The 25,036-nt window shown below is 49.0% G+C and overlaps 1 protein-coding gene across 1 annotated transcript; it reads left to right on the top strand.

Moving 5' to 3' along the window:
* The first annotated feature begins 259 nt into the window (after positions 1 to 259).
* On the top strand, positions 260 to 23,866 carry SPMIP11 (sperm microtubule inner protein 11). Its single transcript, XM_036497081.2, has 4 exons — positions 260 to 372; positions 17,800 to 17,922; positions 23,200 to 23,344; positions 23,705 to 23,866. Exons 1-4 carry the CDS (start codon positions 294 to 296, stop codon positions 23,751 to 23,753), a joined length of 396 nt encoding a protein of 131 aa, XP_036352974.2. The 5' UTR covers positions 260 to 293; the 3' UTR covers positions 23,754 to 23,866.
* The last annotated feature ends 1,170 nt before the right edge of the window (positions 23,867 to 25,036 follow it).

The following is a 25,036-nucleotide window of genomic DNA, read 5'->3' as shown; positions in this document are numbered from 1 at the left end:
GTCGTTTTGGCTGCTTGGGGAGTGAACCATCAGACGAAAGATATTCCTCTCTGTCTCTCCTCCTCTCTGTATATCTGCCTTTCCAATAAAAATAAATAAATCTTTTAAAAATGTTTTATTCTTGGGAGAATGAAGGTCTCACGTGTGAGTGCTCTGAGGTGAAGCGGGGTCGTGTGCCGCAGTAGAAGGGGTGATGTCAGTCACAGTGCTGCTCAGGGATATTCCATGGTGACCAAACACAGAGCCCAGTGTTCCAGCCACAACATTCCAGAAGAGCTCAGGGAAGAGCTGAGATGGCCTTCTTCAACCTGTATCTGTTGGGATATCAAAATGCCTTTCGGAACAAAAAAAGACGCACCGCTGAAGAGAAAAGTAAGGGGAATATGACACAGAGGCCAGGGGGTCATTTCTTTTCCTTGACACTTCTTAACCATTTCTTTTTCTACCTTGACTAAGAGATGTATCCTCTAAGTGCAACAATTAGAATCATCAAAAATTACGGATCCTGGTATGGTAGCCTAACAGCTACAGTCTTCACCATGCACATGCCTGGATCCCATATGGGCACCAGCTCATACCCCGGCTGCTCCACTTCCCCCTCTGGCTCCCTGCTTGTCGTCTGGGAAAGCCAGTCAAGGACAGCCCAAAGCCTTGGGACCCTGCACCTGCATGGGAGACCTGGAGGAGGTTCCTGGCTCCTGGCTTCAGATCAACTCAGCTCCGGCCGTTGCCGCCACTTGGGGAGTGAATCTGCAGACAGAAGATCTTTCTCTCTGTCTCTCCTCCTCTCCATATATCTGACTTTCCAATACAAATAAATAAATCTTTACAAAATATATATGGCATAACCACAGAATCGACTCTGCTTCACCTTCCTGTTATTTAACGTCATTTTTCAAAAGATTCATTTATTATTTGCAAGTCTGAGTTGCAAAGAGAAAGGAAAAGAGAGAGAGCAAACCTCTGTCCTCTGGCTTACTCCCCAAATGGCCATGAAGAGGCCTAGCTAAAGCCAGGAGGTTCATCTGGTCCCCATATGGCTACATGAGCCCAAAGTACGTGGCCCATCTTCCACCAGTTTCCCAGGTGCATTAGCAGGGAGTTGAAGCAGAAGAGAAGGAGCTGGATACAAACCAGGGCCCACTGGGGATGCCGGCATCACTAGCAACAGCTTATCGTGCTACACCACAGCAGTGTGCACTCGATATTGTTCCTAAGCTGTACAATTTGTTCAATGAAACAAACATCTTCTTATTCATTGATTTGCTCAGTACCAAAGAACCAGGAACTTCTTCCAGATCTCCCACACAGGTGCAAGGTCCCAAGGCTGTGGGCCGTCCTCGACTGCTTTCCCAGGCCACAGGCAGGGAGCTGGATGGGAAGTGGAGCAGCTGGGACATGAACCAGCACCAGTTTGGGACCCCAGGACATGCAAGGTGAGGATTTAGCTATTAGGCCACTGCAGGGCTCGTTAGCTGCTTTATAACACAGTTCTTCTATCTCCAGTTACCAGCAGAAAGCCTGGCATGTAGTTGGTGCCATCATGCTTAATTTAATGCTCTCAACATTCCTATGAGAAATTACTGTTTCTTTTTTTAAAAAAATTTGGCAATCTTTACATAGTTAATTAGGGTAAAAAGGTTCAAGGGCTATAGTACTGTTTCCTTTTTTACCAGTAAGCAAACTGACGCTGGAGGAAGTTGACTTTTCCCCATTAACCTGAGATATAGCAGTCGTGCCAGAATTTGACTAGAATTTGCCCTAGCATCTCTGCCTGGGGTTTTGACTCCTTCGCTATTTATAGAATGACTCCAGTCTGTACCTGTGAGCAGGCCACTGTTCAAATGATCAGAAAGTCTGTTAAGCCCTAAATCCTGATTTCAAATGTTCAATGAACTTTTCTGTGGCTGTATGCTGTTCCTTACCGCATTTTCTCAAGACTGCCAAGAACCCAGCATTCGCTGTAAGTCAGAGGTAACATGGCTCCACCAATGGCCAGAACCGCTCAGAAACTCCTCCCTCAAGTCAAAACCTTGCAACATCTTCTTGTAACTTCTTAAGAGATTTACAATCTTCTACAATGTTACAAGACTGAGTGGGCCAGCAGGACACGATGGGCAGCACTGGACCAGGCTGAAGCTAAGAGCCAGGAGCTTCACCCAGGTCTCCCACGTGGGTGCAGGACACTAAATCCTTGGCTTGTCCTCTGTTGCTTTGAGCAGCCGTCAGCAGCACGTTGGAGCTGAGCCCTGGAGGCCACCTGCGCTGCACAGCGCCTCGCCAACACAGCGCCTGCCCTTCAGAGCCTTTCTAGTCCAGGTTTTCCTCTCTCCACTCCCATTACTCCTCCTCGCTTTCATGCCATCCACGTTTCCCATCAGGGTCCTTAAGACAGTCATCAGTTATTTTAAATTCATAGCCAAATTCTAAAATTTCTACCACCCATGACTTTGGTTTTGCTGCTCGCTCTCTTTCTGTTGTACTTCCTGTCTCTTTAAGTTGTGTAAAATGCAGGTTTGGGAGCTGCAAGTTAGCTTGTCTACTGCTTGCCATGGCTAAAGGAGTTCGCGGCTAATGTTCCCGTTGGCCTTGTTTTTGCCTGCTCTGCTCGTTCTGAGTTTCCTCTTGCCAGTTCTTTCAGTGGTGGCCTGTCCCAGTCCTAGCTGCTGTGTCATCTGGGAGCCTGATGCATGTGGTGCCAAGGTTGGAGGGTGGGGTGGTGTGAAGAAGCATTCTGCTCGCTCTGTTCTTAGGCCTCAAGCTTTTATTGAGCTTTATTATTATCATTATTATTTTTAAGATTTATTCATTTTATTTTATTACAGCCAGATATACACAGAGAAGAAGAGACAGAGAGAAAGATCTTCCGTCCGATGATTCACTCCCCAAGTGAGCCGCAACGGCCGATGCTCACCAATCCGATGCCGGGAACCTGGAACCTCTTCCGGGTCTCCCACACGGGTGCAGGGTCCCAATGCATTGGGCCGTCCTCAACTGCTTTCCCAGGCCACAAGCAGGGAGCTGGATGGGAAGTGGAGCTGCTGGGACCAGAACCGGCTCCCATATGGGATCCCGGGGAGTCCAAGGCGAGGACTTTAGCCGCTAGGCCATGCCGCCGGGCCCCAGATTACACATTTTTTACAGTACAAATTTAGAAGCCTATCTCTTCCCTCCACATACTCCCTATCTCTCATTTTTTTATCAGATTGTTACAATAGCATACTCAGTCGCTTCAAAGTAACAACTAAATTACCAAGTAACTAATTAAGAAAGTAACTAACTTTGTGATTTATAAAGGTATCATGACATAACAAGTAGAAAAAAGAAAAAATAACAGAAGTAAAGCTAAAATAAAAATGGAAATCCTATTATTACTCAGGAGTGTAATGCACTTTGTGTGCAGAAAACGGCCACTGTTTACTCCTGCCTAGACTGTTAACTCGCTAAGCCTGTTGCTGTCCTCAAACTTGAATTTGCATATTTCCCAGAATGTAGTCTCTTATTTCCCAGATGCCACCTGGGCTTACACTCTCCCATTTCTGTAATAGATCCTCCAGTTATTTTTTTTTAATTGATTTTCTTTGAAACTCAGGAATATAGAGAGAGATTGATTTACCATCTCTTGGTATACTCTCCACATGGCCACAATGGCTGGTGCTGGGCAAGACCAAAATCAAGAGCCAAGAGTTTCATTTGGAGCTCCCACGTGGGTGACAGAGACCCTAACACCTGGGTCATCTGCTCCTGCCTTTCCCAGGCCATAGCAGGAAGCAGCTGGTAGTGGAGCAGCTGGGACGGGAAGCCCAGAGAGGATGCCGCGAAGCCAAAGCAGCAGCCTTCCTGCCAGACCTCAAGGCCAGTTCCTCGATTAACACTCTATGAATGTCTGAGATGTGTAGTTATGAGCCCTTTCGCTTGATTGACACTTGTTTCCAGATGCAGAATTGTAGACTGAACGTCATTTTCTTGGCACAGGCATTTGACCCAGCAGTTAACACACTGCTTGGGCTCCTACATCTCATATTGGGATACCTAGGTTCAAGTCTGGGACAGGGTCTAGAGAGGCTGCAGACAGGATGTCAACAAGAGCTGCATTTACAGACAGGTGTGCCTGGAGGAGCCGTCCCCAAGGCGGCCGGAGGCGTCAGCTCCTCTCTACTGATGAGACATCAGTTTCTCCCTGTTTGGGCCTTTCTATAAGAAGCTGGAGTGTTCTTAAACAGCAGCTACCTCTCTGCAGAGAAAGCATTGAGAGAGAGAGGCACCAAAATGCCTCGTCTCTGAAGTGACCACCACTTCCACTGTTTCTGTTGATTAAAAGAGTCACTAATAGACTGAGAACCAAGCTCGGCCGCCTAAATGGCTGCAAGGTCCAGAGCTGAGTTGAGTTGATCCAAAGCTTCCCCCCGGGTCTCCCACGCAGATGCCGGTTCCCAGTGACTTGGGCTGTCCTCCACTGCTTTGCCAGGCCACAGACAGGCAGCTAGATGGGAAGTGGAGCAGCTGGGACACAAACCCATACTCATATGGGATCATGGCACCTACAAGGGGAGGATTTAGCCAATTGAGCAATTGCTCTGGGCTCCTTTTTAAAATTTTAATATTTATTACAAAAGCCTATGGTGGGCTTTCTATTCCAATTAGGATAAGGTGAGTGAGGTAAATGTTTCAGGGGTGCTCCACTCCTTGCTGTCACACTGTATCAGCATCTGAGGGACACAGATGGTTGGGGACGGACCATGGAGACAGAGACAGTCCGGTCCTGAGGCCCCTAGGTGAGGACGATTGTTCAAAGGGTGTCATTTAAGTGTTCTTGATTGCTCTGAGAGGTTGTCAGCTTTGTTACAAAGTTCTTTGTAATGCCTGTTGGCTAGCCTTGCCTATCTCAGTTTGTCCACAGACCTGGGTGCCTGTTGTAGAGCCTGGCCTGGAGTGTTGTTCAAAATGTCCTTTTGGTCTTAAGTCTAAAAGTAGCCTTCATCATAGACACAGGTTAAAGCTTTCTCTCCATATTAGCTCATCTGGTTCATCCTCCCTTTACAAAGTAGCAGGATCCCATAGGGGTGCTACTTGTGACCTGGGAGAGCAGTAGAGGATGGCCCAAAGTCTTGGGATCCTGCACCCATTTAGCCAAATGAACCAATTAGTAGCCCCCCCGCCTTTTTTTTTTTTTTTTGCTTTTTCTCTAGTGTCTAATTTTGATCAGCTAATTTGAGAGTAAGTGGCTCTTAGCATATACCTTTATACTTTCATCTTATTTCACACGCCTGGAGAGAAGTGTGGTAAAGCTTTGAAAGTTCTGGGTCTCTTGGGCCCAGCGGCGTGGCCTAGCAGCTAAAGTCCTCGCCTTGAACGCCCCGGGATCCCATATGGGCCCAGGTTCTAATCCCGGCAGCTCCACTTCCCATCCAGCTCCCTGCTTGTGGCCTGGGAAAGCAGTCGAAGATGGCCCAAAGCCTTGGGACCCTGCACCCGCGTGGGAGACCCGGAAGAGGTTCCAGGTTCCCGGCTTCGGATCAGCGCAGCACCGGCCCGTTGCGGCTCACTTGGGGAGTGAATCATCGGACGGAAGATCTTCCTCTCTGTCTCTCCTCCTCTGTGTATATCTGGCTGTAATAAAATAAATAAATCTTTAAAAAAAAAAGAAAGAAAAAGAAAGTTCTGGATCTCGGTGCTTCTGAGACAGCTGGAGATACGGTGTCTGGGAAGGGTTTGACCTCGCGGAGCACTGTGATGGGGAACATTTCTGATACCTTCCCATCACTTCAGAACTGGTGTGGGCCTTGGCCGTTCAGTAGCATGTTACTTAACTTCATACTGTCGTAAATGTCCTGTTTTTCTCTCTGTTGTTGATTTTGTTTTGTGGCTTTTCATTCAAAAACGTGGTAGTAGAGGCTATGACATACTCAGGTGAGGATACAATGCAGTATGCATCTCTACTTCCAGATCAAAAATGGACTCCCAAAGAAACTGTTGAATGTATCTTGACAATGCAGTGCTGGAATGTTCACCAATATCCATGCCCAGAATGCCAGGATACACTTAAATAGCAAAATCACGGATTTATGACTTATTATGAAGGGCTATACTATGTTAATGACATGGAGAAATTAGTGAGGGGGGGTGCAGGGATTTGGGAAGGGGGGAAGGGAAATCCCAGAGCCTGTAGAACTGTATTGTGGAATAACACAATAAGTAAATAAAATTTAAAAAATTTAAGAACTGGTGTGGGAAATCCACAAAGGAGACAGGGAGATTATGTGTAATATATGACATTCTCATTGGCTCCTAGCAAGCCCTCATCCACCGTGCTTATTCCCCCAGTGTTACAACAGCCAGGGTTGGACCAGGATGAAGCCAGGAGCTAGGAACTCAATCTGATCTTTTGTGTGACAGGAACCCAAGGACTTGAGCCATGATTGAGGCCTCCTAGGGTGTCCATCAGTAGGAAGCTTGAATGGGGAGCAGAGCTGGAACTTGAATTCAGGCATTCTGATATAGGATGGGGCATCCCAAGTGACAAGTGTAACAAACGCAGAGCCCATGCATAGTTTTTAATAATAGGCATTTCCGTGGACTTTTTGAAAATCCACTGTAGATAAAGTGGAAATAGAGTCAGAATAAAGTGAAAGTAGAGTCAAGTCTTGAACCCAGGCACTGTGTGATCTGGGATGTCAGTATCACCAACAGCATGCTAACCACTGCGCCCAACGCCCACCTGTCCATCACAAACAACATGCTAACCACTGCGCCCAACACCCACCTGTCCATCACAGACAGCATGCTAACCACTGCGCCCAACGCCCACCTGTCCTTCACAGACAGCATCCTAACCACTGCGCCCAACACCCACCTGTCCATCACAGACAGCATGCTAACCACTGTGCCCAACGCCCACCTGTCCATCACAAACAACATGCTAACCACTGCGCCCAACGCCCACCTGTCCATCACAGACAGCATCCTAACCACGGCGCCCAACGCCCACCTGTCCATCACAAACAGCATGCTAACCACTGCGCCCAACGCCCACCTGTCCATCACAGACAGCATCCTAACCACTGCGCCCAACACCCACCTGTCCATCACAGACAGCATGCTAACCACTGTGCCCAACGCCCACCTGTCCATCACAAACAACATGCTAACCACTGCGCCCAACGCCCACCTGTCCATCACAGACAGCATGCTAACCACTGCGCCCAACGCCCACCTGTCCATGAACTTCCTGAAATGCCCTTACATAAGTCCATTAACTCAAGAAACTCGTAATTACCAACTATATTCACTCTTAGTTCTACAAGCCAGACAAAGTTGAAAGCCTGGGGCCCTGCGGCGTGGCCTAGTGGCTAAAGTCCTCGCCTTGAACATGTCAGGATCCCATGTGGGCGCCAGTTCTAATCCCGGCAGCTCCACTTCCCATCCGGCTCCCTGCTTGTGGCCTGGGAAAGAAGTCGAGGATGGCCCAAAACTTTGGAACCCTGCACCCACGCGGGAGACCCGGAAGAGGTTCCTGGTACGTCCCGTTGCGGCTCACTTGGGGAATGAATCATCGGATGGAAGATCTTCCTCTCTGTCTCTCCTCCTCTCTGTATATCTGACTTTGTAATAAAAATAAATAAATCTCTAAAAAAAAAGTTGAAAGCCTCTTTCTTTTCGTAATACAGCCTTGTCTCCACAATGATTCCTTGGCTTCTTTCCGGCTGACTTCACCCAGTAAATACAGTAGTTCCCCCTCATCCACACTTTTTCTTCCTGTGGATTCAGTTCCCCACCATCAATTGTGGTCCAAAGATAAGGAACGGCAAGTTCCAGGAGTAATCCATAAGTTTTAACTTGCTAGCAACTCTGAGTTGCCTAAGAAATCTTGCACCAGTCAGCTCCCTGCCACTGTGTACGTGGGCCACCCTTTGTCGTGCAATCCACACGGTTATGCTACCTAATCGTTTGTCACTGAGCAGTCACCACGCAGCAGATGGTAGCTGGATCACTGTGCTAGTGGCCCGGTGACTGTGGAGTAGCCTCACAGTGTCTGTCATTCACTCAGTTCATCTCATCACGTAGACAGCATCTCACTTCATTGCAAGATGAGTAATACATTTCAAGAGACAACATTTATACAACTTTATCATAGTCTATCTGTATAATTCCATTTCATTATTGCTTGTTGGTCTCTTGCCTAATTTATAAATAAAACTTTATCTTGGGTATGTATGTAGGAAAAAACAGCATGAATAGGGTTCAGTCCTGATTTAGGCCTCAAGATTTATTCCCGGACAATAAAGGGGTTGACGGTACATTCGCATGAGCTTAACTGTTTACTGACTCTCTGCTCTAGCACTCGAACTTGTTCTTCCTGATCAAATCAGCTACGATCTTCCCTGTCTCCTCAGGTCTTTAAGAGCAACTACAACAATGAAACGGTGAATGCTTGCACCTTTTGTCAACTCTCTATTGTGATATGTTTAACCATTCATCATTTTGCTTTCAAGGACAAGGCTTTCTTTCCCCTTGTAGGAGTAAGTATATTAACATTCAAGTCAAAAGGGCCCACTCAAGCTGATTCTAATGAAAACTCAGTGGTGAGTCACCACAAGGCATCATTCGTTCTGCCAATCTCTGCCTCCTTGTAAAGAATCAAATCAGGGCCCAGTAGCCTATTGGGTAAAGTCCTCGCCTTGCATGCCCAGGATCCCATATGGGCATCTGTTTGTATCGCGGCTGCTCCACTTCCCTTCCAGTTCCCTGCTCTGGCCTGGGAAAGTCAATAAGGATTGCCCAAATGCCTTGGGACCCTGAATCTGTGTGGGAGACCTGGAAGAAGCTCCTGGCTCCTGGCTTTGGATCGGCTCAGCTCCGGCCATTGAGGCTACTTGGGGAGTGAACCAGTGGATGGGCGATCTTTTTGTCTCTCTTCCTTCTCTCTGTATATCTGACTTTCCAATAAAAATAAATATTTTTAAAAATAGAAAAGCCAAACAGGGAAAGGGGGTAAAGGAAGTATACTTGAGTTATCCACAGAGTCAGAAGCGCAGTTTGCTATCATTATCATTGTCTTATCCATTTTATTTATTTGAAAGGAAGGCAGACACAGAGAAAGAGCTTGCACCTGCTGGATCATTCCACAAACGTTGCAACAGCCAAGGATAGATCCAGGATCACAGCCTTACTTAGTCATACACCTGTCGCTATACCTGACCACACTCCTGTTGGTCTAGAAGCATCTTGGTTTTGATTTCACATCAAGTCTATCTCATCTGACACTTTTCCAAGACAACTCCCTTGCCCTGGGTTTAGCCACGTGGGCCAGATCTCACCCTAACACACGAGGCGTTGCTCAGTGACGGGAAGCTCGGTGCCCATTGACCGGGCAGAGATACTGCTTGTTATTACAGCAAGCGTACAGCTCCCTGCCAGACTTTCCAGAGAGTGCTGTCTGCACACAGACACCTGCACTCTACAGTGGCCTTCTTTATCAGAGGAAGTTGCCAACAAACCCCCAATCCACACCCTGCTACTTGGTTTCACTTCTTCCAATTGAATTTCTTCAAAGAAAAGCTTAACCCTCACGTCTCTGGTAAAAGATGCACACATCTCAATGTTCTGAATCCTGTTGGAGGACACAGCAGGTGGTCTTCCCAGCCGGGATGGAGTGTTCCCTGCTCGGTGGCTGGGTCTCCAGGCCTCTCCGGGAGCCTGGTAGTCTGCAGACAGCTGGAGAGGATATTCACTTAGAGTCCAGCAGAGGGCGCTGCAGTTCTGATTTTTCAAGCAGAGGCATGAATGACCCACCAGCCAAGAATTTCTTAACTTACATATACTACCACTGCCTATATGCATGAAAGTAGGGGGAAGGTACTATGTACTCAAAGCTTAGGGAGAGGGCCTACCTCCCAGCTTGGGGGTGTCTACTGCAGCACACAGACCACTTTTTCCTCGGGTCTGTCTTTTTGGTCTTCTGCACTGGCGCTGACCTAATGTACTAGCTGAGTGAGTGACCCATTAAGTTCCGGTCAAGTGGAACTGGCCATGGGAAATGAGCTCACATTTCAGCAGCACTGAAGGAGGCAAGCTTTGGTTCTGGACCAAGATAACCAGGCCCTCCCTGTTCCCTACTTAACACATGCTTTCTGCAAGTGAGTCTTACCAGGATCCCCCTGAGGTATACACAGGTCGGTCTATGACGGGCCTGGGTCTCCCCTGAAAGCCCTTTACCTTGCTCAAAGATGCAATGTAGTATGGTGGTTTAGTGTGTGGGCTTGAGAAAGTAAAAGGACAGCTGTCTGTTGGATTTTAATATGCTTCCTGGAACACCACCACATCTTGGTCCAAAGTCCTGGCTCCACTTCCCACCCTCACTTCCTCCTATTGCATGGTCTGGGAAGGCAGGTGATGGGTCAAACACTCGGGTCCCTGCTACCATGTAGAAGCCACAGATTTAGTTCCTGGTTCCTGGCTTCAACCTGGCCCTTCCGTGGCTGCTGTGGGCATTCGAGGAATGAATCAGTAGATGGAAGAGGTTTCTTTCTCTACTTTCAAGTAAAAATCAAAATATATAAAATATCAAGAAATTTAAGTTGGGGAAACAAACTATTTATTAAAAATAAACTTGGGCCCGGCACAATAGCCTAGTGGCTAAAGTCTGTACTTTGCATGCGCCAGGATCCCATATGGATGCTAGTTCATGTCCCAGCTGCTCTACTTCCCATCCAGCTCCCTGCTTGTGGCCTGGGAAAGCAGCACAGGATGGCCCAAAGCCTCCAGGACCCTGTGCCCATGTGGGAGACCTGGAGGAGGTTCCTGGTTCCTGACTTTGGATCAGCTCAGCTCCGGCTATAGCGACCGCTTGGGGAGTAAACCAGTGGACAGAAGATCTTTCCCTCTGTGTCTCCTTCTTTCTGTAGACCTGCTTTTCCAATAAAAATAAGCAGATCTTTAAAAGAAAAAGTTTAGGGCCCGGCAGCGTGGCCTAGCGGCTAAAGTCCTTGCCTTGAAAGCCCCGGGATCCCATATGGCCGCAGGTTCTAATCCCGGAAGCTCCACTTCCCATCCAGCTCCCTGCTTGTGGCCTGGGAAAGCAGTTGAAGACGGCCCAATGCATTGGGACCCTGCACCCGCGTGAGAGACCCGGAAGAGGTTCCTGGTTCCCGGCTTCGGATCGGTGCACATCGGCCCGTTGTGGCTCACTTGGGGAGTGAATCATCAGACGGAAGATCTTCCTCTCTGTCTCTCCTCCTCTGTGTATATCTGGCTGTAATAAAATGAAGGCGAGGACCTTAGCCGCTAGGCCACGCCGCCGGGCCCTGTCAGGAGTACCTTTGCCGCTGATAAAGCATGGGCACGTTTCTAGCTGAGGTGCTGTCTGCACGCTTGCAGCCACACCATCTCCAGACAGCTGCGAGCAGTATGTGCCGGATACGCTTGCTCCAGCAGACCATGCTCTGATCTAAAGTCAGACTTCTGGAAGCCACCAGGAAAACCTGCTTCAAAAACTCTCCAGGCAGCCTCAGCTGTTACAAGCAGCGCTACTGCCCACTGCAAAACAGCAGAAAAGAAAAGCCTGTGGACCCCCCTCCCCAAGAAAAACTGCATCACCAATTTGGATGGAAACCCCACTCCAGAAGTTCTACTTCTTATTTCAAATTCTTTTTTTAAAAAGATTTATTTATTTTTATTGCAAAGTCAGATATACAGAGAGGAGGAGAGACACAGAGGAAGATCTTCCATTCGATGTTTCACTCCCCAAGTGAGCCGCAACGGGCCGGTGCTGCGCTGATCCGATGCTGGGAACCTGGAACCTGTTCCGGGTCTCCCACGTGGGTGCAGGGTCCCAAGGCTTTGGGCCGTCCTCAACTGCTTTCCCAGGCCACAAGCAGGGAGCTGGATGGGAAGTGAAGCTGCCGGGATTAGAACCGGTGCCCATATAGGATCTCCGGGGCGTTCAAGGAGAGGACTTTAGCCACTAGGCCACGCTGCCGGGCCCCTTATTTCAAATTCTTTTTTTCTTTTTTTAAGATTTATTTTTATTACAAAGTCAGACATACAGAGAGAGGAGGAGAGACAGAGAGGAAGATCTTTCGTCCGATGATTCACTCCCCAAGTGAGCCGCAACGGGCTGGTGCGCGCCGATCCGAAGCCAGGACCCAGGAACCTCTTCCAGGTCTCCCACACGCGGGTACAGTGTCCCAAGGCTTTGGGCCGTCCTCGGCTGCTTTCCCAGGCCACAAGCAGGGAGCTGGATGGGAAGTGGAGCTGCTGGGATTAGAACCGGTGCCCATATAGGATCTCTGGGGCTTTCAAGGCAAGGACTTTAGCCGCTAGGCCACGCCGCCGGGCCCCTTATTTCAAATTCTTAATGAACATTTAGAGGCCAGTGCAGTGGTGTAACAGGCTAATCCTTCACCTGTACTGCCAGCATCCCATGTGGGTGCTGGTTCACGTCCCGGCTGCTCCACTTCCTGATCCAGCTCTTTATGTCCCAGGAGGGCAACAGAGGATGGTGCAATTACTTGGGCTCCTGCACCCATGTGGGGCACCCAGAGAGAGCTCCTTGGTATCATTTTCGACTGGCCCAGCTCTGGCAGTCATGGCACTGGAAGCGCTCTCTGTAACTCTGATTTTCCAAGTAAAATAAATAAACCGTTTTATATATAATACTTGTACATTTTTCAAGTTATTTTATTGGAGACAAAGAGGGCCAGAAACAAAGCACCCATACACTGACACATTCCCCAAATGCCACAGTGATCAGAGTTGGACCAGAACGCCGCTGGGAGCCAGGAACTCCATCCAGGCTTCCCACGTGGGTCACAGGATCACAGGAACATGAATGTTTGCTCCACCACGGATGTTTCCAGGGTCTGCCTCAACACGGAGCTAGAATCAGGAGCAGAGCCGGAATCAGCCTGAGTGTTCCCGTGTGGCATGCAGGGCACCACAGGGGTGTGTGCCTGCCCCAATATCAGTACGTACAATATTTGAATAGCGTGTAGCACAGACAGATTGTTAGGCAATTGGTATTTCCGCTTCCTTTCTTTTGCTTGGAGCCTACTGGTTCTTCTGTTCTGATGCTTGTATGGTTCCGTCAGGTATAGTAACCACACTACTACGAATTATAGCAACCCCACTCTGCTGTTGGAACACTAGAGTTTATTTCTACTCCCTGTGTTTTGGTACCTAATATCCAGTACCCTCCCCTAATCGCGCATTTAAATGCAGATGAATTTTTGTTTAACCCCCACAAATCAGAGAGAACACACAGTTAACTATCTTTCTATATCTGGCTTAATTCACTTCATGTTTTCTCTTCAGAACCTATAGTTCTGTCTGTTAGCTGCAAATGTCAGGATCTCATTTTTTTTTTTTAAAGATTTGCTTGTTTATTTGTTTGAAAGGCAGAGCTGCAAAGAGAGAGAGACTCTTTCAGTCATTAACCCATTCTTCGAATGACCACAAGAGCCAGGGCTGGGCCAGGCTGACGCCAGGAACCGGAAGCACCAGCTAGGTCTTCTGTGAGGGGCCATATTCATGGCTTTTCCTGGGCACATCAGCAGAGAACTAGAGGAGAGATGAAGCAGCCAGGACTTGAACCGGTGCTCACATGGGATGCCGACACCTTAGGTAACAGCTTAACCCACTGTGCCACAATGCTGGCCCCAAGGATCTCATTACTCTTTGTGGCTGAATAATATTCCGTTGTGATTTCCAAATATTTTTATGCCACTCAGAATGAACATTGTGGCGCATTAAATGTGGTTTTCTTTTTTTTTTTTTAATTTATTCATTTTATTACAGCCAGATATACACAGAGAAGGAGAGACAGAGAGGAAGATCTTCCGTCCGATGATTCACTCCCCAAGTGAGCCGCAATGAGCTGATGCGCACCAATCCGAGGGAACCTGGAACCTCTTCCGGGTCTCCCACGCGGGTGCAGGGTCCCAAGGCTTTGGGCCGTCTTCAACTGCTTTCCCAGGCCACAAGCAGGGAGCTGGATGGGAAGTGGAGCTGCCGGGATTAGAACCTGCGCCCATGTGGGATCCCGGGGCTTTCAAGGCGAGGACTTTAGCCGCTAGGCCACGCCGCCGGGCCCTAAATGTGGTTTTCTAACAGCCCCACTTAGAGCCCGGTTCACGAAGCTGTTCAAGGTACTCAGTATTTATTTGCCAATAAAGACTTTACAGAGCATGAAATTAACTCGATGGGTGGAGAACCGCTTTTTACCACATGTCAACAAAATTACTGATTGGGATCAGTGCCATGGCTCAATGGGTAATCTGCTGCCTGCAGCAGCCATCCCATATGGGCTCTTGTTAGTATCCCATCTGCTCCACTTCCCATCCAGCTCCCTGCCTGTGGCCTGGGAAAGCAGTCGAGGATGACCCAAAGCCTTGGGACCCTGCACCTTCATAGGAGACCCAGAAGAAACTCCTGGCTCCTGGCTTCAGATGGGCTCAGCTCCGTCTGCTGGGGCCATGTATTGCGGCCACTTGGGTAGTAAGCCAGCAGATGGAAGATCTTTCTCTCTGTCTTTCCTCCTCTCTGTATATCTGCCTTTCCAATAAGAATAAATAAATCCTTTTAAAAAAATCTCCCAGGGCCTGGCGTGATAATGTAGTGGCTAAAGTCCTCGCCTTGGACGTGCTGGGGTCCCATATGGATGCTGGTTCTAATCCCGACAGCCCCGCTTCCCATCCAGCTCTGGCCTGGGAAAGCAGTCAAGGATGGTCCAAAGCCTTGGAACCCTGCACCCGTGTGGGCGACCTGGAAGAGGATCCTGGCTCCTGGCATCAGATGGGCTCAGCTCTGGCTGTTGTGGCCGCTTGGGGAGTGAATCATCGGACGGAAGATCTTCCTCTCTGTCTCTCCTCCTCTCTGTATATCTGCCTTTCCAATAAAAAAAAAAAAAAATCTCCCAGCTTGCCAAAAATGAGTGCAAGGTAAGTGCCAACTGGTACTTTGATTTAGGAAGAAGATGTCCCAGTGGGCAAGACTGTCCAACACACCTCTAAGTAACAGAACAATCCACATGGGAAGCTAGGAGCCTGCTGCTTAGACATCGAGACAGAAAACGTCAGCTGGAAGGGCTTCTTAAACATTCATTTAATTGAAACACAGAGTTAGAGATAGTGGGAGGGAAAGAGCAATTTTTCATCCACTTGTTCACTCCCCAGATGGATGATGCCACGAACCAGGAGCTCTATCCGGGCCTCCTGCATAGTTGGTAAGGGCCCAGACACTTGGGCCATCCTCTGTGCCTTCCCAGTGGCAGCTGAGACTCCAACCAGCACATTGATGGAGACAGCAGTGTCGGAGGCAGCAGCCTGCCCTGCACAGCAGAGCAAGCACTAGCTTGCGACCTTCCCATCGACAATCAGTCAGAGGCCTCAGAATCAAAGAGCTCAGGCCCCTGGTAGCTGGCAGTCCAGGTCACACTGCCTACTGGGATATGCTCGTGTTGTTTCTCATTCATTACATCTACCTGTCCACGAACATTCCGCCATCTCCTCCTCGCCAAAAATCAAGCCTATCAAGCTCAAATGACACTTCGTCCAGGAAATGGCCTTTCATTTCTGGAAGCTGCAATAAAATACGAAGCAGCCCTCCCAAAGTCCAGGCTTCCAGCACTCTGCACACTAACCAATGCTTCGGTACTACCACCACTCCAAGTCCGTAACTGAACACACAAGGGATTGAAAATGAGCGCCGCCGAGTATGTGCTGGGCAGAACCAGGCTGGACTGCAACACCCATTGGTTCCAGTGCAAGTCGGGACTGAAACCAGAACCAACCCAGCAATTGCAACCACCAGCTGATCGTGGCGATGGACTGTGCCGGGCCCTGTGCTTGCTTGAACATACAAGAAGCTGGTCTGGGAACACCTCAACGTTTCTTTGAGGATCTCCCCAATCGAACTGCTGGACTCAGAACCCTAGCCAAGAAAAGACAGAAGACAGAACAAGTCAATCAATCACCTCAGCTATAGGTTGGCAGCGAAATACTGGGCAAATGAAGACCCTATGATGGACTGTGTCAATCAGTGGACGACCTCATCGAGCGAAACTGGCAGCGATTCAGAACTGGAAAACTATTAAAACCACTTGAGCAAATATCTCAGAGCATGTCCAACATCCGGGACTTGGGGTGGGTGGGAAACTGGGTGGGGCCTCTCCCTCAATATCCCCCTTTACCTCAGATACATGATGGAAACAATATGGGCATAATAGTATTACCCACTTCCCTATACCCCCTGAACCTTTTTTTTTTTTTTTACCGCAATTAACTATGTAGAGATTGTCAACAAGAATACAATTAAAAAAAAACAATAGCAAAAAAGAAAAAAAGAAAAAATGTGCGCCACTCTTTCCGATTCATGTCAAAGGAGATTCTGATTGGAGGGGGAAAGGACAGAGACAACGAATACTCAGTGGAGTCAAGGTAGGAAGCAGAGATGCCAGGGGCTGAGGAAGAACTCCAGAACAGAAGTAGCACGGTACCCTACACCAGAGCCAGGTCAGCTATCCTCAACAATTTCCAGAGCGGGTCTGATCCAGTCCCTGACAAACATCTGTAATCAAGGAAGAGAAAAGGCAGAGTTCCATGACAATGGGCAAGAAGCACCAAAAGCATCCAATGTGCATCCGAATTGTACTCGGCCCCTGTGCTGGCCCAAGAGGACAGGGCCGGGTGTCTACTTCTGTTTCAGCTCAGGTGACGGGATGGACTGAAGAGGCAGGGAAAATCAGCCTTGCCAAAGCAACTCAAGGCCAGGCTTGAAATTCAGTAAATCTATAGCAGGCTAATATTTTTAAGATTTCTTTTTTTTTTTTAATTGGAAAATAAAGATGTACAAAGAGGGGAAGAGACAGAGAGGAAGATCTTCCATCCACTGATTCACTCCCCAAGTGGCCGCAATGGCTGGAGCTGAGTCGATCTGAAGCCAGGAGCCAGGAGTTTCTTCTGGGTCTCCCACAGGGGTGCAGGGTCCCAAGGGCTTTGGGCTGTCCTTGACTGCTTTCCCAGGCCACAGGCAGGGAGCTGGATGGGAAGCGGGGCTACCAGGATTAGAACTGGTGCCCATATGGGATTCTGGTGCATGCGAGGCGAAGACTTTAACCACTAGGTTATTTTTGAGTTGATCATTTTTTAGGGCCTGTGAACAATGGTCTAAATATCCAAATGGCTCTTGGCAGAAAAAAAAGTTTTCCCACTTTGCTATCATACAGATTTTACTTCACAAAATGGAATTCTCATATACAAGAAAAGCTTGGTAGGCCCTACGCGGTCTTCCTGCCCATCCTACCCTCTCTGCACAATTCAGCCCTCCAGACTCCAAGTCAACGCAAAACTCAGCTGCGCTCTGTGTCTGCTGCTCCCAGCATGCTTACCTTCCTGCGGCCTGAAATGCCCTTCCCAATTCTACTCTATTCCCCCAGACTTAGCTCAAATACAACTTTACCTGTAACTCAACTGAAGTTCACATGTGCCAGTGCTAGGGGAGGAATATCCGGTCCAATAAGGGGCCTTTTTCACCCACACTGACCTGACCCCGAAGGTCTCTAAATGCCGATTCCAGCAGCAGGCCACTGCTGGGTGCAGAGGGGAGCAAGAGTGGGGAGAGAGGCCCTGAGAGACAGGTTCTGCCCCCGCCCCTTTGTCATGGGCACAGTGATGTGGATCTTGGGATCCTGGGAACCAGATGTGCATGCCTGGGAAAGACCCCTTCCGGGCACCGTGCTGGAAGACCAGGCACACAGTGAGCCTATCTATCGCCAAGTACTCAGAACAAGTTTTTCTCTTACAGTTCACAAGGAGCCCGGGCTTTCCAGGCTTCCTCCCATCATCTCGGAAAACAGGAATTACTCTGTGCACCAGAACAGCCACACGAAGTACCACGAAGCTGTACGGAAGGTGTGGCTGAAGACGTGTAAGTATCTTCAGATGGGCACTGTGTGAGGAGAAGGCCACGTGTGTGTTGGGTTCCTAAGGAAAGCCCGCGATGCAGGTAGAGCATGGTTTTAGGGTGCAAGGGAAAGGAGCCAGGCATAAAATGGTAAAACGCAGATTTGAATGATGGATTGACTTTAGACAGGTAAAGAAAGTATGAAATTGGAAAATTCAGATATGAATCCCAGTTCTGCCTCCTTTTACTTAGCTCAGCCATGGGTAAATCACTTACATGCCATTAACTTGTTTCCTCCATAGAGAAACTGAGAACACCCATTCTACTGCTCTGCCAACCTCGCAGAAATGTTGAGGATCAAACCTAACATGAAACAATTCAAGAGACAACTTTGTATGATCAGCACCAACTTTGGAATTTGTACAGTTTAAATTACAAACAAGTTGTATAGCCTTAGGTGAATTCCTTTAACCACCTTGCCATCTGAAACGGAAATAATACTCTTCAGCATTGTTGCAAAGTTAGAGAAAATGCATACTTCAAGAAAAACACTTGGGGCTGGTGGCTGGCATCCCATACGAAGCATCCATTCAAGTCTCAGCTGTTCCACTGAGACTGAGCTGTTCCAGCTCCCTACTGAAGTCCTGGAAAAGCAGTGGGAAATGATCCATGTGTCTGGGCTCCTGCCACACTTGTGGGAGATGAGACAGAACCTCAGGCTCCTGCTTCCGCTGGGCCCAACTCTGGCCACTGTGGCCATGTTAATGTTAGATCAACAGACAGAAGACCTCTTTCTCTCTCCCTCTCTCTCTTTGTGTGTGTGTGTGTAACTCTGCCTTTCAAATAGATAAATGCATCTTTAACAAAAATCTGGGGGTAGCCAGGTGGCCTAGTGCTTCAGTGCCTGGGTTGCAAACCAGCACGTGGCTTCTGCCTGCAGCTGCGCTGATGCAGGCCCTGGGAAGCAGTGGCGATGGTCCAGGGATTCACCTCCTGTCCACACTGCGGGGACCTGCACTGAGCTCTCAGCTTCTGGCTCCAGGCCCAGCCATGCTAAGTGAAGAAAGACAGTCCCAAAGAAAAGGAAGTTGAGGTGCAGTGCATCTCTTAATAGGAGTGCAGGCTCAAGTATCAGCTACTTAGAGGAGTAGAGGTTCAAGTATGACCTACACTACTTCCAATCCAATATCCTGCTCATAAGCCTGGCTCCTGGCTTCAAAAAATGCTCCAGATGCTGCAGGCATGTGGGGAGTCAATCAGCAGATGGCACTCCTTCTCTGCTTTTTTTTTTCCCTCTTTTTTTTTTTAAGATTTATTGATTTTTATTGCAAACTCAAGATATACAGAGGAGGAGGAGAGACAGAGAAGAAAATCTTCCATCTGATGATTTACTCCCCAAGTGACTACAATGGCTGGAGCTGAGCCGATCTGAAACTAGCAGCCAGGAGCTTCTTCCAGGTCTCCCACATGGGTGCAGGGTCCCAAGGCTTTGGACCGTCCTTGACTGCTTTCCCAGGCCACAAGCAGGGAGCTGGATGGGAAGCAGAGCAGCCGGGATTAGAACCTGTGCCCCATATGGGATTCTAACACTTGTAAAGAGATTTATCCAATTGAGCCATCCCACCAGATCCTGTGTTTTTATTTTATAAAGAATAAAACAAGGGCTCGGCGTGGTGGCCTAACGGCTAAGGTCCTCACCTTGAATATGCCAGGATCCCATATGGGTACCAGTTCTAATCCCAGCAGCCCCACTTGCCATCCAGCTCCCTGCTTGTGGCCTGGGAAAGCAGTCGAGGACACCCCAAAGCCTTGGGACCCTGCACCCACATGGGAGACCCGGAAGGAGCTCCTGGCTCCTGGCTTCAGATTGGCTCAGATCCGGCTGTTGTGGCCACTTGGGGAATAAATCATCCGACAGAAGATCTTCCTCTCTGTCTGACTTTCCAATATAAACAAACAAACAAACGGCATAAAAATGCTGGCTGGCTGACAGAGTTGGGTGGCACGGTTGTGAAGTGGCAACTCTAGACCACAGAAGTGTCAGTAACCCAGTCGTGGTATCGGGTCTTGAAGTTCTCCAAGATAATGCCGTTGACAGGAGCAGCCACAGAAGGATCTCTCTGTATGTTGATAACCGTATTTGAATCTGCAATTATCTCAAAACTAAATTTAAAAAAACTTTTGAAAGGCAGAGTTAGAGGGGCGGGGGAAGACAGAAGAATCACTCTTCCAGCTACTTGTTCACCCCCAAATAACGAGGAGTCAGGAATTCCCTTGGGAAATCTCTCACGGGTGGCAGGGTCCCGAGTAGCTGGGCCACCCTCGCTGCTTTGCCAGGTGCAGGGAGTTTGAGTGAAAGTACAGCAACTGGGACTGGAACACGTAGATGGGGGAAGCCTCGCTGAGCCCCCTGCACCACAACTCCAGCCCCCAATTAAATTTTAAAAAAAAAATTTTACTGGAAAGACAGATATACAGAAAGAAGGAGAAACAAATAAAAAGATCTTCCATCCACTGGCTCACTGCCCAAGTGGCTGCAATGAGCAGAGCTGAGCTGATCTGAAGCCAGGAGCTTCCTCCAGGTCTCCCACGCGGGTGCAGGGTCCCAAGGCTTTGGGCCATCCTCTACTGTTTTCTCAGGCCACTAGCAGGCAGCTGGATGGGAAGTGGAGCAGCTGGGACATACACCGGGACTCTTATGGGATCCCAGTGTTTGCAAGGTGAAGGATTTAGCCACTGAGCCATTGTGCTGTGACCCTGAATTATTTCTAAAAGCAAACTGAAAGTTTATTATTAGAGGCTGGTATTGTGGCACATCAGGTTAAGCTGTGAGCTACAATGGCCTCTCACGAGTGCAGGTGTGAATCATGGCTGTTCCCACTTCTGATCCAGCCCCTGCTAACATGCCTGAGACGGCAGCAGTCGGCCCCCTGCATGCACTTGAGAGACCCAGATGGAGTTTGGCTCCCAACTTCTGCCTGGCCCACCTCCAGCCACTGTGGCCATTTAGAGAGCCAACTAGCATACGGAAGATTTCCACCTCTCTGCAACTCTGCGTTTCAAATAAATAATACTCTACTTTTTAACATTTTTATTTCAATGATTTATCTTATTTTGATTTGAAAACAGGGTCAGAGAGAGGAGGACAGGAAAAGAGATCTTCCATCTGTTGATTCACTACCCGCAGAGCCACAACAGCTGGAATTGAGCTGGTTTGAAGCCAGGAGCAGAGTTTCCTCTGAAGTCTGCCACGAGTGAAGGGGCCCAAGGACTTCAGCCATACTCCTCCACTTTCCCAACCCATAATCAGGGAGCTGGGTCAGCAGCTGGAGCAGGTCAGGACATGAGCCAGTGCCTATATGAGATGGAGGTGGAGACTATATGGCACCAGTCCCAATAATAAATTATTTTAAAAGTGTACCATTGGGCCCGGCGGCGTGGCCTAGCGGCTAAAGTCCTCGCCTTGAACGCGCCGGGATCCCATATAGGTGCCGGTTCTAATCCCGGCAGCTCCACTTCCCATCCAGCTCCCTGCTTGTGGCCTGGGAAAGCAGTTGAGGACGGCCCAAAGCCTTGGGACCCTGTACCCGGGTGGGAGACCTGGAAGAGGATCCTGGTTTCTGGCTTCGGATCGGCGCGCACCGGCCCGTTGCGGCTCACTTGGGGAGTGAAACATCGGATGGAAGATCTTGCTCTGTGTCTCTCCTCCTCTGTGTATATCCGGCTCTCCAATAATAATAAATCTTTTTTAAAAAAAGTGTACTATTAGTCTAAAAACAACGCAGTAAAAAAATTAACATTTATTAAATATTTGGGGGTTTAAAAAATGGTTTATAATGACCAGATAGCTAACTGGAATATGAAGTGATAATTCTCTACATTTTAACAAACATCTAGGGGAAGGTATTTCTTAGTAGTTGGGACACCAGCTGGGACGCCTGTGTCCAACACGAGTGCCTCGATTCAAGTCTCAGTTGCACACTTCGTCCAGCTTCCTGTGTAGACGCAGCACAGGGATAGCTCCAGTGCTGGGCCCCTGCCACTCCAATGGGAGACTGGGACTCAGTGTCCAGCCCCTGCTGCTAAGGGCTTTTGGCACAGGATTCAACTCTCCTACCTCCCCTCTCTCATAAATTAAAAATAAACACCGATTTGGGAGTGGGCCTTATGGCACAGTGGGAATACTGCATCCCAGCAGAGGGCTGGCTCAAGTTCCAGCTACTCTACTGCACAGCCAGCTCCCTGGCATTGCACGTGACAAGGCAGTGGGCAACGGCCCCAGGACCTGGGTCTCTCACTGCACCTGGGCAGCCTGGCTGGCAGGCCTGCCTCCTGGCTTCAACTGGTCCTTCCCTAACTGCTTCGGGCACTGGGAACCTTTCAAATAAATAAATGCTTTAAATAAAAATGTTATATGCTAGTATAACTAGATTTACCCAAATAATGAAAAATAGATGAATACTTTTTAAAAGATTTTTTAATTTTTATTGGAAAGGCAGATTTACAGAAAGAAGGAGAAACAGAAAAAAAAAAAAAAGATTTCCTATCTGCTGGTTTGCTCCCCTTGCGGCTGCAACAGCCAGAGCTGAGCCAATCCGAAGCCAGGAGCCAGGAGCTTCTTCTGGGTCTTCCACATGTCCCAAGGCTTTGTGCCATCCTCCACTGCTTTCCCAGGCCCTAAGCAGGGAGTTAGATGGGAAGTGGAGTAGCTGGGACATGAACTGGTGCCCATACGGGTTCCTGGTGCTTGCAAGTGGGAGGATTAGCCAATTAAGCAATCATGCCAGGACTAAAAATTATTTTTAAGAAATCTGGTTAAATATGCTATTATTTCAAAATTTATATCTGGCTGCTATATCTGGGACATGCCAGGCATTTGATAAACAGCATGTATTTGCACTGTCTGGACGTGAGGTAGTGGTACCCTTACATTTCAGAGACTTGCCCAGAGCGAGCAAAGGAACGCATTACTTCAAAGGGAAAGAGGAAGAGGAGTTTAGAAAAGGAGAAAAATAATGAATCAGTGCATTTTTCCCAAATGGGTTTACCACTTATTTGTTTTGTTTTGCCTTTTTTTTTTAACCATTAAGCAGCTGGGGAAAATTCTCTTTGACATGGGCTTACAAGAGAGCAAGAAGAACCAGCAGTGATTCACCTGGACATGAAGGGTCTGAGATGCTGCAATCTGGAAGTCTAGAAGCACCTCCCAGCACCCAGTCAGGCTCGGTTGCTGGGCTGGGCTTTCCTGCACTGAGGACCTGGATGCATCTGATAACCTGCCCTTCCCCCTCAACCTTTCAGTCCCCAATGAGGTCTTCCGAGTCCCACTGACGGATGCTCAGAACTTCAGTTTTTGGCGGTCCCCGGACCCAGGAGTGCGCCCAGAGGAAACTATGCCATGGATCCGGAACCCATGCCACTGTCTGATTAAGAGCCCGATGACCAGGTCAGACTGGGAAGGGTCAGGGTGGGGAGACCAATGGCAGCGCCCCCTCCTCCCCTCACTGAAATCCCTGGGCTGTGTCCTCTGCTGAGTGGGAGGAGGAAGAGTTAGGGTCTCCCCAGGCAAAGCTGGCCCCCAGAAGCTGAGCGTCTCACACACCAAGGACTTCAGAGTGGGCCCAAGAACAGGACTCCTATGGCAGCCCAGCAATTTCAAACTCCCTTGTTGCCACGTCTCACTCCTGCAACCAAGGCCCATGGGCAGTGGCCCTACCTCATCTTCCGACTGACATCCTCCTCGCCTCCAGCATGGCCTGGCCTGGCCTGGCTGAATCCAACCCCCATCCCCCTCTCTCCTTTCTAGGTTTATGGATCACTCGATTCTCCATGACAGAACCTTCAGTCTGTATTGAGGATACGGTTGCAGCAGGACAAGGTGGACTGCAGAAGGAGTGGGGTGCCAAGCGGGGAGAGGGGGAGAGAGGTCCCAATGTAGACGATGACTAATGGGAGGGGTTTGAGAAAGAACAGTATAAACAGACTGGACTACAACTCGCTTGGTTGCATGGGTGGCAGAGTGGGAGGGCTATTCCAGGACCTCGGAACTGCTGGGAGGGCAGCGGGGTGAGAGAGTCTACGGAAGCCGGATCCTGGAATGAGAGGTTTGAGAGGGGCAAACGCACTGGAAAGACAACCGCATGGATCTTGGCAGAGGTAACAAATCTGGGAAGACACACACTGCCCCTCATGACCCAGATCAGCCATGCTCTGAAGACACTGAAGCTTCCTCCTGGGCAGACAAAAAAGCTACAGGAAGTCCTCTCTGATCACAGGAGAGAGACCCACGGATATTCAGGATGCGAGGTTGCCTTCAGCTTCTGTCACTCCTGACCCGACCCCGGGGCCCAGAACAGCTCCAAAGAACAGGGACTTTTTACAAATAATTTGATTTTATTGATATTTAAATATATTAAATATTTCACTGAAATACATGGTATACCACCCTCCCCAGTTCCCACAGTGGTTACATTATAAACCCAAGCCCGTGGCCTCCCATCTCCTGACTCCTCCGCCAACTGGTAAGGAAAGGAGCAACGGTGGCCCGGAGGAAGGGCACGGCTGGCACTGTGGCATGGGGGCCCGGGATGTGGACGGGGCCCATCCACCTGGCAAGAAGCAGCGACAAGCCACCCGAGGCTGAGGCTTTCCCACTCTGCTTTGCTGATGCCCTCACGTCCACACCAGGATCCCAAGCAGCCCCTCAATCCACAGATATGGCTTGGAGAAGGGAAGTGGGTATTGTGTTTGGATCGGCTAGCTTCTCCCCGCCCTCCTTCTGCCTTGGCCAATGAAGTGCCTAACAGCCCACTTAGCTAAGGAACCTCCGCGGCAGACAGTACCAAGGCAGAAAGCAGGTGTCTGCGGGGAGCTGGGGTCGGAAAAGCATGAGGAAAGGAAGGGCACCCTCCACTCTCCCGAGCCCTCTAACTCCAGGGAGCCTTTATTCTCTGTTCTTTTGCCCCTTCCAGCAAAACACAGGCCAACGTCTCTGGCTTCGGTGGGTGGACAGAGAAGCAGAGAAGCCAAGACACCAACTAAGTCAGGCCCGAGTCAAGGAGGTTAGAGGGAAAGTAGGGAAAAGCGGGCAAGAATTGGAAGAAAAGCTGGAGTCAAGGTCCTAAGCCATCCCCAGCAG

The sequence above is a fragment of the Ochotona princeps genome, chromosome 15, assembly GCF_030435755.1.
Source record: "Ochotona princeps isolate mOchPri1 chromosome 15, mOchPri1.hap1, whole genome shotgun sequence".
NCBI classification, from domain to species: Eukaryota; Metazoa; Chordata; class Mammalia; order Lagomorpha; family Ochotonidae; genus Ochotona; species Ochotona princeps.
Note: the sequence above shows the minus strand (reverse complement) of the source record. Positions and strands in the feature narration are given on the sequence as shown.

Coding starts and splice junctions, on each gene's coding strand:
- SPMIP11 (XM_036497081.2), top strand. CDS start 294: ATGGCCTTCTTCAACCTGTATCTGTTGGGATATCAAAATGCCTTTCGG. Junction 373..17,799: donor ACGCACCGCTGAAGAGAAAA/GTAAGGGGAATA, acceptor TTTCTCTTACAG/TTCACAAGGAGCCCGGGCTT. Junction 17,923..23,199: donor GAAGGTGTGGCTGAAGACGT/GTAAGTATCTTC, acceptor TCAACCTTTCAG/TCCCCAATGAGGTCTTCCGA.